The sequence below is a fragment of the Phoenix dactylifera genome, chromosome 10, assembly GCF_009389715.1.
Source record: "Phoenix dactylifera cultivar Barhee BC4 chromosome 10, palm_55x_up_171113_PBpolish2nd_filt_p, whole genome shotgun sequence".
NCBI lineage: Eukaryota > Viridiplantae > Streptophyta > Magnoliopsida > Arecales > Arecaceae > Phoenix > Phoenix dactylifera.
The window spans coordinates 15,486,285-15,502,691 of record NC_052401.1 but is presented as its reverse complement, the minus strand read 5'-3'; the positions used below and the strand labels follow the sequence as shown (position 1 = coordinate 15,502,691).

Below are 16,407 nucleotides of genomic sequence, written 5' to 3'. Positions count from 1 at the left end.
GACGGCGAAATGAGTGACGAAGAGGCGAGTGAACAGGTCGAAGGACCGGATTGAGTCAGCCTCCAGCCCGGCGAACCACGCCCTCGCCGGGCCACGGAGGGTTGCCGGGAAAGCTTTGCAGAGAAGGGGATCTGATGCTCCGTGGAGGAGCATAAGGGTCCTGAAACTCTCGACGTGATCCCGCGGGTCCGCCGCCCCGTCATAGGGCTCGATCGCCAGCATTTTGAACCCCGGCGGATTCGGGGTCCGCAGGATCCTCGAGGCAAGCGCCGGCTGGGAGGAGATCTCTAAGTCGGCGAAGGGATCTTTGGAATGGCCCTTCAGGACCTGGAGTTGTCGGTGGAGATCGTCCACCCGCCGGTTCAGGGAGCGCGACCGGTGGGTGGGAGGCAAGGGGCGGCGAGAGGGGGACCGACTGGAGCGCGGGTTCCTCGAGGACTGGGGGGTCTGGGAACGCGCCCGGGCCCGCCTCTCGGACCCCGCGCAGCTCCGGCGGGAAGGTTCCGGCAGAATGGAGCGTGCTCGAGAATCCTCCTCGCGCCGGCGCTCCTCCCCATGGGAGAGGAAGGAGCGCGGGTTGAGGAGGACAGGCAAATGCTCAGGCAGCGGCGGCTCCTGAATCCGCTGCGGCGCCCGGGACATCGCACCCTGCAGATTCTGCACTGCCTCCGCGAGGGTGCGAACCTGCTGGGTTAGCTGGTCGAACTGGGCGGCTTCGACCGTCTGAACGGGCGGTGGGGAGATGGAGTGTTGCTGAGAGTGTGTTGGAGATGCAACGGCCCTCCGGCCAGAGGCGCGAGAGGCTCCGCAACCGGAAGCATTGGAAGCTCCACGACCACCTCGCCGTGCCATTACGATCGCTCTGAGATCCGGGCCCTCCTTCTAGCGCCAACTGTTGCTGGGGTCCAAACCGAGAACGATTGGCACAGCGGTATGAACGGGGTTCCCTTGGAATTACTTCGGTTGCGCTCCACCTTCCGCCGGGAAACCTGCAAGCAAGCCTCGCACCACCACCGGGGTAGTGGGGGCCCTCCGACGATCAAGTTAGGGGAGATCGAAGGAGAAGAAGAGGTAGCAGGTAAGATAATACTCTGGAAAATCTTGCTTATCCTCCCCTTCCCCCCCAGCCGCATATATATCAGGCTGGGGGGTTTTTCTGGGGATTGGTCATCGTGTGGCACGATGGGGTTGCTACTGACATGGTCGTTACAGGGCGTCGTGGGGCAGCGCTGGGTACGGCCGTTGCAGGGAGTAGTGGAGCAGGGGGCCGCGGCGTGCCTCAGGGGAACAGTCTGTTGTTGTCAAGAGGTTGCCGACTCGGGGTCGGATCGCTGGATCAAGGGGCAGCCGACTCGAGGTCGGGCTGCAGAGCCGAAGATATCCGACCCGAGGTCGGATTGCTGGATCAAGGGGCAGCCGACTCGAGGTCGGGCTGCGGAGCCGAAGATATCCGACCCGAGGTCGGATTGCTGGATCAAGGGGCAGCCGACTCGGGGTCGGGCTGCGGAACCGAAGATATCCGACCCGAGATCGGATTGCTGGATCAAGGGGCAGCCGTAGTCTTCCTGGGCGCGCGTGCCGGTCACGTGGGGCATGGTGGCTAAGTTCCCCCGTAACAATATCAAATATGAAGCTTTTATTCACTTGCTGAAAGAACTTCTCCGGATTCTTTTTCTTTTGCAGATTGTGAATCTTGAAGCACTTGTGGTTCTAAATAGTGTACTATGCAGTAGTTCTTGATTCCTTGTTGTATCCAACCTGATGGTTCTTGTGGTTTCTAAATACTTGTTTCTTCTAAATTTGCAGTTGAGAACTTTGAGAGGAGTCCATGGATCTCGAGTTGGATCTCTTGCTTGGAACAACAACATACTCACAACAGGGGGGATGGATGGAAAGATCGTTAATAATGATGTGAGAGTAAGGTCGCACATTGTGCAAACCTACCGAGGACATCAGCAAGAGGTCTGCGGGTTGAAGTGGTCAGGCTCAGGACAGCAGCTGGCAAGCGGAGGCAACGACAACCTGCTTCACATATGGGACCTATCCATGGCCTCTTCAAATCCATCTCCAGGCCAAAATCAGTGGCTCCACAGGTTGGAGGACCACATGGCTGCGGTTAAGGCCCTTGCTTGGTGTCCCTTCCAGAGCAACTTGCTCGCATCCGGTGGTGGCGGCGGTGATGGGTGCATCAAGTTTTGGAACACCCGTACCGGGGTCCGGTTGAATTCAGTGGACACTGGCTCTCAAGTGTGCTCCCTGTTGTGGAATAAGAACGAGCGCGAACTGTTGAGCTCTCATGGCTCTACTCACAACCAACTGATTCTTTGGAAGTACCCTTCGATGGTGAAGATTGCGGAGCTCACAGGCCATACTTCTCAGGTTCTCTTCATGGCTCAGGTATGTTTGATATTTTCTTCAGACTTAACATGGTCATAGATTTCTGATGACTTTATTTATATGTTATAAATTTGATTGTTGATGGGGTCTATTTCTATTGGAATTTGCAGAGTCCAGATGGGTGCATAGTGGCATCTTTGGCGGGGGATGAAATGCTGAGATTTTGGAATGTATTTGGTACTCTTGAAGCACCAAAGCCTGCTGCCAAGACAGCTAGTACAGGACCCTTCTCCAGTTTTAATCACATTAGGTGAAAAAGGAGGTGGAGGAAGGGGATGGGTCTCCATCTGATCCTTGAAAGCATGGCGTGATGGAAAGAATTGGGATGGAAGACGTAGCCTGCTGCAAGGTAGTTGAAGTTTTGAAACATTTTGAAATTTAATGTCATCAAATTTTTGCCGTAGTTTATATGTATTAATCTTTGGTTTTCTCATGTATTTTGTTGCAGATCATATTACTGGCAGACCAACTTCTCTTGAAAGGTGAATTATTTCAAAACCTCATAATTTACTCAAGCAATTTTGATTTTAAATTAAGATACAACAGATAAACCTGATCTCATCAAGGCTTGAAATTTATTCCAAATTGGTGATATCAAATTTGTATAAATCTTGTGCTGCATGAATTTAGTGTTAGTGCTGCATGAATTTAGATAAAACTTAGATTGAATTTAGTGTTAGTGAATATAAAATACACTTTATACCCCCTTTATAAAAAGCAAAGAAGAAAAAGAACATCCTTTCTTTTGTTCTTTGGTTTTGGCCACTAAATCATCTAATTATAGTAATTTAAGAAAGGATAGACAAATAGTAATCATCAAATTTACACAGAATTTTGATTTTTTTTTAAACGATCAATAATTGTGGTTAAGTTTTGTGGCTAAAGTTTAAACCCATGGGAGCGGCCTCTGGGTGCAATCCCTTTTTCTCAACCCATAAAAAAATTTAGAAAAGAAAAGAAAATAAAATAAAATTTTAGTGCTACTTTTTGTAAATATTCGTCAGTGAAGTAAATCACCCCGATGCTAAGCGATCCGCAGTGTTCAATGTGAGCCCAACCACCCCACTTTTGCTTTATTTTTTTTCCTTTTTTTTCTCTTTTTTTGGGTTTAACTGCCTTTTCACATTTTTGTGTACTCAATTTGGTAAGAAAGACTAAGAGGGGACTAGGCACGATTAAATTTCCTAAGAAGGCCGCTTTAGCGGCCGACCCCCTGTTTCGTTCGAAATAGAAGTCGGGCGCTTAAAACATTTACAACTTCATAAGTGAAGTCGGCATATCGATTGCCGACTTCACTTACGAATCAACAGATTTTTTAAGCGGCCGACCCTTGTATCGAACGCTAAAGCAGCATATCCCTCCCTCCCTCCACTCTCTCTCTCTTTTCCTCTCTCGTTCTGCCTCTCTCAGAGGTCGGCCGCTTAAGCGGCCCTTCTTCCCCGGCGTCGGCCCCCTCGCGGCCTCTGCTGGGCTTCGCTGGCCCTCCACTGACATCCTCTCCCTCTCCCTCTCCCTCCATCTCCCCACTCGCTCTCCCTGCCTTCTCCTTCTCCGGCTTCGAGAATGCATCCCATTTTTTGAGCCGGAACTATATCGGTGAGCCATCGGTACGGTTTGAAGCTGGCGGAACCGGCCGATTCGGGTTGGTTGCGCCGACGGTTTAAAAGGACCACTATGAAGCTAGATGGTAAAAAAATAATAATAAAAAATAAACCATTTATATAAAAGTACTAGATATATTACTAAACTATGAAAATGAAATGAGATACCTAGTTGAATTTATTTAGTGACTAGTTGCAACTTTGCTGTCAACTGTAGGCATAGAAACAATGGAAGCCAAATATCATTTGGCATAAAGAGACCAGCATAATAATGACACCAGCCTGGCACTCACATGGTTTGCTTTATGCTGTGCCTTTCTATTCTCTTGCTTGGTAGACACTGGCATAGTAGCATGCCGAGTGCAAACACACAGCCAGTATCATGTCAGTGCTAGATGCCCATAAGGCACTGGCATATACATAGCGATCCTGTATGGATCAGCACTTAAATCCAAGAGTAGCAAGGGTTTTAAGTTTTAACTATGATAATTGAAAATAAAATGATAAATGAGATAAGCTCCATATGAGGCCACAAAGAGAATTCAAGTGAATGAGGCCAAAAGGAAAATTTTCCTTCAGCGATGAAGGGTTACACTAATAGTGCTTATTGTGAGAACAAACATGAAGATTGGATGGTGGAAAAAGGTTCACTTTTCTGTAATCTTTGCATACCCTGGTGCATCTTCATGGAACATGTTCTAGGAAGCACAATGCCTTGAAAAGAAGCTACATGTAGCATTACAAACTACAAACACAATTTAATTTTTAGATTAAGTTAGCTAATATAAATGATGTATCATTTTGATTATTTAAGGTAGAATGTATTAAGCGTTGCACATGCAAATTAAAAAGAAAGGAAAAAGAAAAATGCCAGATAACCATTGAAGCACCTAGGCAGATTAAATGGCTATTTAAGTGTTTGAGCAAAGTTCAATAGCAACCAAACTAAAAGACATATGACATTTATGTAGGAAAGGCTTAAGTGGTTTAGCACCATGTAGCCATTTGAGCGGCCAACTAAGCACTTAATAATTGTTTTTGATAAACATTTGAATGACTGTCAATCCTAAAAGCATTATTCTCTTTTATCTATTTGTTCATAAGTGTAACATGTGAATACAAAGTCACAATGTGGTATGGCATCTATTCTTTCTCGCAAGGACAATAAGTCAAACATGATCCATAGTCAAGTAAGATAGCACAAGAATGGTTTATTATGAAGAGTAAAACAATTCCTGTCTTAAATTCAATATCTAACATTGCACTTAAGTCAGCCAAGTCTAATGCTGGTTGCCTTCCTTGTGAGAGGTTCAGATTATAAAAGCATGGTCAAAAGTGAATAATATCCAGGCAATTTTACTACTCTAATGCAAGGTCTTGATGGCTGAAATATTAAGTCTCAATTGCTTTTTATTGTCCTTACACTATCAAGCCTAGGGTGACTATCCAGACACATCCTCCGAATGCTAGTCATCCACAATAAAAAAACTAGCTAGGGACCTGTCAAAAGAATGCACTAGAAAATTTTCCGTTTCTTTTGATAAATTCGCATTCATGCTTTACAATAGATATCTTTTCCTATAAATGTTCCCTTTCATCGAGTAAAATAGAAGTGTTAATCCACCGATTTTTTTTATAAAATTTTACTTTTCCAATTTGTTCAGTTAGGAAAAAAATAGCAATTTTAACAGTATGAAACAAATTTCTAATAGTTTACAAACATTCTATGACAAATTAGTAAAGAGAAGAACTAAAGAAGAGAAGATTGTCACAAATCATAACAAAGGGTAACATACAAAAGATCGATAACATAATACGACAACAGCTGTATTCTAACTCATAATAACTACAAATTATGGTACACATGTAGGACTGTCTGCAAAACATAAATTCAAATCCTATCATTTAATACCATTACAGTACAAATTTCCAAAGGATGCACTAAAAAAGCATGCTCGAAGCCATAACTGCATACTGTAGCCTATGGCTCTCAGTAGTTCCATGTCATTCTTTACATACAAAATGTTGCTAGGCGCAATTCAGTCAGAAACTTGGCAGTGAATATTGAAGAATTTCATTAACTTTGGATGTGGGATCAACATCAGCTAAGAAACAGAGAAAAGGTGAAGCTGTAAAATTCTTAATTATATATACAATGTGCCTTTTCATTGTTTTATGATTTAATTAGAAAATAGAAACACCTTAATACAACATCAAATGTTGAGGAATTGCCAAAACATTACTACTTCAAGTCTAGCGGGTTACTTCGCTAGCATTTTAATTTATATTATTTGTCATTGCATTTAATGTCCAGTTTATTACGTATGGAAATAAGTACAATTACCACATTGGCCGATATTATGATTGCAGTGTATATTACTATGTTCTGAGCTTTACCTGGACAGTAAAGAATACAAATTTCCACAAAAATGAGGGTTACCCAAGCTCCTGTCTTTTCTTTTGAAAGAGCAGAAAGTGGTCTCGGAAACTGCTTCCTAATAAAGGTGGTGGAAATGAGGAGGCACTGATAAAAACAAAAAAACAATCAGATAGCAATTATCCAATTGTATCAGAATTGTGCAATAATAGCATGAGCTAAAGAAAAACTAATAAACAATAATATAGTATATTATAATACTTAAGCTGAGTTTTGTACCACAACCTCAACGTTTGATTATCCAGGTCAATCTAGAAAAGCCCAAACCCAAACCCAATGGAGGAGATGCTTAAATAAGTGCGATGTATAAAATGAATTGATTGTCCAAATATAGTAGCAGCTGCTAAAATAAACAGAAGTCATATACATGATGTTTGCTGATGTTGTTTGCATTGCTGTATTATGTATGTAGGCATATTAGTTACTCAAGAATTCATGAAGCATAAAAACATGTCCTATGAGTGGTCGGGGCTCTCGTTATTATACATAGTGCAGAATAATCAAGTTTTTTGTGTGTATATCTTCCTAAATATACGAAATTGATGAATACTCTTACAAAAAAATTATTTGCACGTATAATCTCATAAAATGCTTGTTTTGCAAGTATAACCTTCTTTTTCTTTTGTTTCTTTGCATAACTACCCATGCCATCTAACATTGTTAAAAAATGAATAGTTAAAAAATGAAAGACTGAAATACCCTTAATAGGTAAATGTGCAAAAAGAAAAATTTATAAGGGTATCCATGCAAATAGCAACTTCGTGAGGGTAATCAAACAATTTTGCATATTTAGACAGATATACACAATTCTATGATTTTTGTCCCATGGGGGAAGGACAATTCCTCCAATCCATTGAACACTGAGATTGACTACTGCAAGGACCAACAAGAGGCCCCATAAACATCAAAGAACCCTATATTAATTCGCAAGACACCGAACACTACTTACTAACACCACAAACCCCTTTTCCTCTCACGGTTACTTCCATGTGTGCTCTTGTGTTCCAAACAACCGTACGCACCTGTCAACCCCAATAATTCCTCATTCTACCTATTCTTCATAATTCTACCGAAGAATGAGGGTTAACTTATTGAAGCTTTGGCTTGAAAAAGTACATATTTGGATGGATAGGAGATGCTTAGCTAATAGATGCTAAGACATCCTAATTATCTTATTATATTAGAGAGTGTATGAAGAAAACCATATGGCCAAGTATAAGAAGACACACAAGCACTAAATCCCAGCAATGAGGTGTCAAGTAGAGAAAGATTAAGTTGAATGTTATTATGAAATGTTTATGAAGGCAAAGAAAGGTGTACTTGGTGCTTTTGCTTACCGGAAAAGTTAGTGTATGGGTGTTTATTTGCATGTACACATGAATAATTAGTAATTGTGGGTCCTCAGGAGTTGTAAGGAATGTGACCCAATGCATGGGAGGTAAAATTCAAAGTCTAGCTCCATGCTTTAGAGCAATTTTCTAGTTTTGTGGGCCAATTAGAGTCAAATGACCAGTAAAATTATCAAAAAGGTCATGATGATGTGCAGACTTGAATAGAGGTCCTTGTCAAATTATTCATGCTCCTGAATGGTTTCACTCATGGAGTTATGTAGCCCATATACCAGCATGTTTCTAAAGAGTACTCCACGATCCAGGATCAATCTTGGAACAACTTGGAGGGCAACTACAAAGACTTCAACAACACCAAGGTTCCCTCTGAAACCATTAATTATATATAGTTTACGCGAAAATAATCACTCTTATTCATCCTGTCCAGCCTTAATTTTGATTATCTAAATAAAAACTAGCGGTATTGTAAAAGTTGCTGGTGACTTTTACAGTAACAAAAATTAAAGGACTACAATAATGTTATTTGACTTGTTTCATAGCGATGTATGCAAAATAAAGAAATATTTTCTGAATTGTTTCTCTAAGTATATATTATTTTGCTGGGCAATCAATAATCAAGTTTTGTTCATTAAAATGAAATAGCAGCTAAATAATTGCTGCTTTGTATTTTTCTTACTGCAAATAAATATTTAATGAGAGTATACAAACAAATAGCAACTTTGCAAGCGTATTTATGCAATTTTGCACATTTAAGAGGGTATACACTCAAAAAACTCTAGAATTATCCCTTCCTGTTCCAAAATATGCTCCTCAGGTTACATGGTGCTAGGGAAACAAGCTCAATTACCTCCACATGTTAGCATGATATTCTTGAATACTCTTCATAGATCCACAAATCTAATACCAGTTGGATTTTACCATTAATACCCTTCAAACAGGTTTTGCCATCAGTTTCCACTGAACAAACACCACAATCTTGCAAATTCTCCTAGGTTATTTTTGAGAACCTTGATTAAAGCCATCAAGAAGACCATGGAGGTTATTTCTTTGGGGAGACCCATATTCAATCCTCACTTGAATTCGGCAACTCAAAAGGCACCTATTAATGTTTGATATAGATCTGATCCAAAAGATCAAACCTTACAATAGGTAGGTAACTGAAATAAATTTCAGATCTGAAAATAAAGATGAAATCTAAAACATTTTTAGAATTTTATTCAGGAAATCTTCATTGCAAAACAAATCTTTGCTTGCAAAGGCAATCAATTTTTACAATCTGGGACAAATACTCAAGCTGATAAAAAGAAGATGAAAAAGAAAATTATCTAAAATAAATGACTACTTAAAATTAAAACATAAAAAATTATCTAAAATATTCAATCCAAACTTAATTTGAAATAAATTATGTTAAACAAGGAAGGCCAAAGCGGACCGATCTATTCGGTTCGGCTCGTACCGAGCTGACCTGGTGAGATACCAGGTCGGTTTGGCCATCAGAGTCGGTTTCGGCCCCAAATTGCCCGAAACCAGTTTCGAACTGACCAAACTGGCCGAAAAAGGTCTAGAACCAGCCCGAAATCTGCCTGAAATCGGCCGGTTCTGTTCGAACTCGGTGCGAACCAGACGGTTCGCTAATAAAATGTTGTTGGAAAGGTTCGAGAAGGCTTTCCCACCAGAGCCGACGTACTCTTAAGAGCAGTCTCGAAGAATGGGAAACGACACACTCCAAGGCCCCATTCCGGTAGGGACTCCGTCCAGACCCTCTCACCTGTTCACCCCATGGAGCACCTGCCTCAGTGAGATTCCGACATTGATAGGAGAATCGAAGAAATGGGCTGCGAGATTCAGGTCCTCAAAGAGTAGTCTCGGAAGGCGAATAATGACCTCAACTTCTCCTCAGAGCTCCTTTCACAGAGGCATATCATGAAGGAACCGATCCCAATTCAGTTCAAGATGCCCCCCTAAGTGGAACTATATAACGGGACCACCAATCCCCTCGATCACTTGGAGTGTTACAAGGCTCATATAATGCTGCATGGAACCACCGATGTCGTGCTTTGCAAGGCGTTCCCCGCGACCCACTTTGTCTCCAGTCGGAGACGGTGTCACAGAGGCGGCTTGGTTCTAGTTCTCCGGGCTTCGGCCCAATTCCATCTACACTATCGAGCAGCTCGCCCGCCTCTTTTTGACCCACTTTGCCTCCAGCCGGAGACGGCGCACTGATTCAGACACGCTGCTATGCATCAAGCAACAAGAGAAGGAGACCCTTAGGGTTTATGTCAGCTGCTTCATGCGGTGATGCTAGAGATCCGCAATTTGGATCAGTCAGTCGCGATGTCAGCAATGAAGTGTGTTGCCGCCAAGATCTGACCCAATCTAATGGCTCTTTGAGATTAGTGCTGGATTGGTCGGCAAGGAGGAAAGTCGGATCCAAGAAACAAAGGATCTCAACAACTTCCCTCGAAAGAGTTGCTGGGCTCTCTAATGACTCATAAACTTACCAAGAGGCACAATAGTGAAGAAGAGTTAAAGAAGAAGAGGACGATTGCTTTGAAGTCAGTAATTCAGGAAGAAGAGGAAAGTGAGGACTCAGAGGATGCTGAGGGTGATAAGGAGATAGCCTTAATCACCAAAAAGTTTAGATGATTCATGAGGAGAAAAGGCAAGGGATGAGAAAAAGGCCAATGGCTAATGGGGAGCTAAGCAAAGAGAGAGAAAAGTAGCAGCCACTAATATGCCACGAGTGTAAGAAATCTGGCCATTTCATAGCAGATTGCCCACTGTTCAAGAAAGCCCCTAAGAAGCCAAAGAAGAAGGCAATGATTGCAACTTGGAGCGACAATGACGAGTCTAAGTTCAAAGGAGGAAGAATAAGAAACAACAAATCTTTGCCTCATGACTAATGAGAATGAGGTAAATTCTGCACCTAAAATGATTTTACTTCTGGTAAACTTCAAGAAGCTTTCTATGAGTTACTAGATGAATTAAAGAAGATAGGACTGAAGAATAAAGATCAAAAAATGAAAAATCAATTTTTGACAAATATGAAAAAGATGAAATTTCAAAAGGGAAGCTATTATTAATAGGAGAAAATTAGAACTTAAGAAAAGAAGTAGATAGATTGAAACCAATTGTAGACAAATTCACCTTAAGTTCTAAAAATCTAAAAATGATCTTAGATGGCCAACGTACTTTTTATATTATGCAGGACTTCACTATAATCCTTTGCAAAAACAGAAGCTTTTAAAAAAAAATGTTGTTAAATCATCAAGTAATCACTCAAGTCCTACAGTATGGTACAATTGTGGAAAAATAGGCACAAATCCTTCAATTGCAATTCTAAGATAAGTGGCAAAATAAGTAAAATAGCAATTAAAAGTATATGGGTTCCTAAGGGGACGATAATTGCTCACCATCAAGGACCCAAGAAAGCTCAGGTACGAAAATCAAAAACTTGATTTTCTGTGATGTAGGTGTGTCTATCAGCCCATGGGTCAAATACAAGAAAAATAAGTAAAAGTAACAATTAAAAGGATATGGGTTCCTAAAGGGACCATAATTGCTAACCATCAAGGATACAAGAAATCTTGGGTACCTAAATTAAAAACTTAATTTTTTATGATGCATGTGTGTCTAGCAGCCCGTGGGGCAAATAGAAGATGATATTTGGATAGCGGGTGCTCAAAACACATGATGGGAGATGAATCACAGTTCATTTTTCTTCAGACAAAGGATGGAGGGGTGATCACCTTTGGTGACTACAGATCCCCTCCAAATTATATAGTCATTGTGGAAAATCTAGGCCCCATGTTCTTTTAAGGAAACAAGCATGCTTATTAATTAAAATGACAAACAAGAGCCATGTAGGCTATGCAAATGTTTGGAAGGAAGCTATCCCACTATAGTTGGGTCATATATTTGGCCCATGATATCTCATATTAATCTATGGAAATGTAGATATAAATGACCTTAATGGGCTATTTCAACTAATAGATAAAAGAAAGAAAGAGTTTCTCATTAGTGTCAGCATTTACCTACCGTATTCAATTGGCAAGACATTTAAATGATCAATTGATTGTTAAAATTTTCAATTTTCTTTTCAATTTCGAGTTACTCAAAGTTGTTTAACACTATAAACTATGCAACCATAAACCAAGCACAAGATTTGGTTATAACTATTGACATTCTATTTGAAGAAGAAAAAAAGATAAATGATCATCATGACCCTAGCAATTAATTTTAGTTAGTTATAAAAAGTTGATAGAAATTATTTGTATATGTTACATAGACCAATCCATTAGGAACATGGTTTACAAACAACCTGATCTAATAGTGCACTTTGTATTCAATAAAATTTCTAACAATTTTCTACAATATTGACAATTTTTAAGAGCTACACAATAATATTGAAAAATAATTCAAGAATGAAAATATTGGGGAAAATTAGTATCACTATTATTTGTTAGTATTGTGAAAACGAACTATTAAATGACCCATTTATTTGGTTGTATCAAATGCAACCCTTTTTTTAAATACTAATAGATAGTTATAAAAAGTTTCTTTTGTAGTACTGCTTTGAAAAATGGATCTATCATACTTTAGAATATGTAACTTACAATATTCGAGTATAGTGCTTCATTGCGCCACATTTGAATCCTTGAAGACTAGTCCTTTTTAGGGTTATATGGTCCTTTTCACCTCATGTCTCTCAATCCATGCAAAACTTTTTCAACCATTGATGCTGGAAGCTTTAAAACATAAAAATAATTTGATGAAATCAAGTAGACATGCATTTTATTTTAGATATAAATATATCTGAGGATATGTGTCTAATGTGGGTGTCAACTAGGTCGATTGTTAAAGCCACTACAGATGTACTAACATCCTAGGTTCTAGTTCCACCTACACATGGCTTGATAAAGGTTAAACCTCTCCCCTTCAACAAATAAGAAGTATACACTTAAATAAGTGATTACCATAACAACTTCCACAAACTTAATATTCTAGTGAGAGTTGCGACAGAACAGAACAAATGAGCGATTGCAACAGATACTGATTCCCAAGCAGGAAGATAGGAAGTATTGAAAGACAGATCGATCAGATATCTCTTTTAACGAATTGCCTGATTGCGATAAATAAATATAAAATAGAGAATAGAAGTTATTTCTATATCTATCGATAACCCCCATTTTTTTACTATGAATTCCCGTTTGTTGGATGGATCGAATTAGTTAGAGTCACAAACTCCTAATATGTTGCCTAGTAGATACAACCCAAGAGGGGGGGTGAATTGGGTCTTTTAAAACTTTTATACTACTTCTAAGACTTTTTAATTAATTATGCTAAGTTGTATAGATGCAAGGTGGAATTTAAACTTAGCAACAGTATGATTTATTGAATGAGAGTTGATTAAGTAAATTGAGTATGCTTTCAACTAAGGGATGCGTAGATAAGAGTTAAGCAAGCAATTTAACTAAGTAAGTAAGTGAGCAAGTTAGACAATGACAAAAAGCATCACAAACACAACAAACATATAGTGGTTCGGTGCACCCCAGCACCTACATCCACTCCCCAAGACCTCTTGGGATTTTCACTATAATCCTTCAGATTACAGCGGGTTGTTTTACAAGCTCACAACCCAACTTGTTGTTTTGCGAGATCACAACGAACTCGGTCGGTTTTCACAGGCTCACCGACTAGAACCAACCGATTGTTTTCCCGGGTTCACAATCAAACCCAGTTGGTTTTTCCAAAGGCTCACCAACCAAAACCTTACAACGATTGTTTTCCGGGTTCACAATCAACCCAGTTGGTTTTCCCAAAGGCTCACAACCACAACCTTACAACGTTGGTTTTCCCTTTGGCTCACCAACAAACCTTAACCCCTTGATTCAATCCCTTGATTGAATCAAGTTACAAGATCTTAGAACAAGAGTTTAAATCAAATACAAGCTTCTCACTTAAGCAAATATAGCAACTATAAATAAATAAAGTAAAGAGAAGAAGCCCTCAAACTGATTCGTAGATGGAGGAACTCGGCTTCTTCTTCACTTGACCCTCTTCTGAAGTAGAGGATCACACAAGGCAGCACACAGTTGAAGAGGAAGCTTTGGGATTCACTTGGATGCTCTTCTTCTCTCTATTTTGCTTTGACTGGCCCTTTTGTGCTTTTAGGAGATTTCTCTTGTAATTTCTTCTAAATCTCTTCCCTAAATGTTCTCTCCCACTTCCATACCTTCTCCCCTAGCTCTCCTCTTGATTTTATAGCTTTTGATGGCGTGGAAACAAAAACTAGCCGTTAGAGACAAAAATAGAGCTGTTATGACCCGTCTGCACATTCTGACAATGTATCCGTTGGGCTCGGAGTCGACTCGCGCGATCTGGAGTCGACTCGGCTGTAGCAGGAGTCGACTCATGCTTTTCTGGAGTCGGCTCGGCAACTGTTCCAGATTTGAATTAAAGTGGTCTTCTCGACTGGGAGTCGACTCGACTTAACCCGGAGTCGACTCGCCAAAATCTGGAGCTGACCTTGCACTTTTGGAGTCGGCTCATCCCAAGGAATCCATAGATGTATTCTTCAACTTGGCTCACTCGAGTCGACTCGTAAATTCTGGGAGTCGACTCGGCGCTCAGAGGCCGAACTCCCGATCTTCTGTCTTTTGGCTCGTGCAGTCTTGGAGTCGACTCGAACTTTGCGGGAGTCGACTCGCCTCTCAGTGTCCGAAATTTGCTCTCTGACTTTTGCCTTGTTTTCCTTAGGAGTTGACTTGCCAGCCATCGGAGTCGACTCGAGTTCTTCATGAGTCGACTCGGCTCTCAGGGTCCAAAATAGCTTCTCTGTCTTTCTGTCTGTTACTCCCTGGAGTCGACTCGTTCTACTCTGGAGTCGACTCGGCAAGCATCGGAGTCGACTCGAATTCTTCAGGAGTCGACTCGAGGACTATTCTTTTGAATTTTCCTTTGAATTTGCTCCTCCAACTTGAATCCTTTGAACTTGAAACTTGGGCCAATAAATTGTAGCTTTCTTCCAACTTTTCTTGAGAGCTTTGGAGGCCTTCTTGTGTTCTTCCAACTTGCTATATTCCTTGCAAAATAAATATTTTTCTTCTTGCAACACAAACATTAGTATTTATACTTCAAGGTTTTGTGATCATCAAAATCAATCTTTAAATCAATTTTTGGGTCATCAGTCTCCCCCTTTTTGATGATGACAAAACTTGGAGTATATGCAATATAAAATATATTGTGTTCTAGAAGTAATGCATAGCTAAGTTGTTTGAAGTAGAAAATATATATTTTTAAAATATACTTCATGATAATGCTTTTAGTTTTAATCTTAACATAGTCAACACATAAAGCATTATCATTCTGAGTATATACTCAGATATTTCTCCCCCTTTTTGACAACATCAAAAAGATAGTGAAATATTAAGCACAACGATAAGAATGCTCAAGGCAATAATGTTAGAAAAAGATAAATGAGCATAGATCAGAGCCATTTTGGATAATTTCAGAGCAAATTATGATGAGAGCACATCTAATGTGATTCCAAGGATAGTTTTCAACTCAAGTGTAGATGGAATCTTTCTTAAGTTAATTCAAGAAGTACCACAAATGATATTCAAGGAAAGCACGAATGGAAATCTAACCTCTCTTTAATAATAAGTATGAAAGCTTGTTCATTTAAGATCTTTTGTCCAATATATTAAGTATTTTATCCACATGAGAGTAATTTAATTAATTTTCAGAGTATAAGATCAAAACTTATATACTTGAAAAACATATCATCATGTTGGATCATTAATTCTTAATGACTTCAAAGTTCTTTTATGATAATAAGAGCATTGGGGCACAAATACCAAAATATGGATTCATGCAGTTTTGATACATCTTAGAGCTCTTTTAAAGACTTTCTTTTATTCCTTTAGAAAATAAGCACAATTTGGTACATATAATAATGAATTGGCATAAAAATTGAAGTTCTAAAGAACAAGCTAATAAGAACTCATTAGTAAATTCCAAAAATAGGTTTTCTAAGAGATACTCAAGAACATTCAACACATTAATCTCTCCTTTTTTTCATTAAGTTAGAGGCTCTTAAGATCAACTGTTGAATTGAAATTTGGTTCATGATTTATGCATAAGATATATTAACCAAATAACAAGCCTCAAGGTGTATCATAAAGATTTTCAGATTTAGATTTCAGATGATACATATTGGAGAGTATTAGGATCACTTTTCATTTAGTATTCTTTCTTTCTCCTTTAGTTATAGTTTTATGCGATTAAGTTCCATAAGATCTCTCCTTCTGAAATTTTCTTTCTCCTCCTTAATTGATCATTCCATTTAAGAGTTTAGAATTTGAAGATAATGTTCAATAAAATTGTCAATCTCAAAAAAAATATATTTTCTATAAGTTTCAGCTTATTTTCATAAGACTCAATGTTTGAGATAAGACAACCTTTATAGAACTCATCTCAAGGTATAAACTTATTATATAATTAAAGCAAGTCTTGCAATATTAGGAGGTTCACCAAAATCAATCCATAAAAAATCAAGGTATGCATCAAATTAAAGTAATTTTTAGGATAAGATACTGAATATCTAAAGCTCCCCCTCAAA

The 16,407-nt window shown here is 39.6% G+C and overlaps 1 protein-coding gene across 4 annotated transcripts in view; it reads left to right on the top strand.

Moving 5' to 3' along the window:
• The window catches only part of LOC103723184 (cell division cycle 20.2, cofactor of APC complex-like), a 49,930-nt gene that overhangs the window by 9,662 nt on the left and 23,861 nt on the right, over window positions 1–16,407 (top strand). For all 4 annotated transcript variants that reach the window (XM_039131068.1, XM_039131066.1, XM_039131069.1 and 1 more), the window contains exons 4-6: window positions 1,807–2,397; window positions 2,508–2,746; window positions 2,846–2,879. In XM_039131068.1, the coding sequence (XP_038986996.1) occupies window positions 1,807–2,397; window positions 2,508–2,651 (735 nt within the window). In that variant the 3' untranslated portion in view covers window positions 2,652–2,746; window positions 2,846–2,879. The remainder of the gene's footprint in view (window positions 1–1,806; window positions 2,398–2,507; window positions 2,747–2,845; window positions 2,880–16,407) is intronic.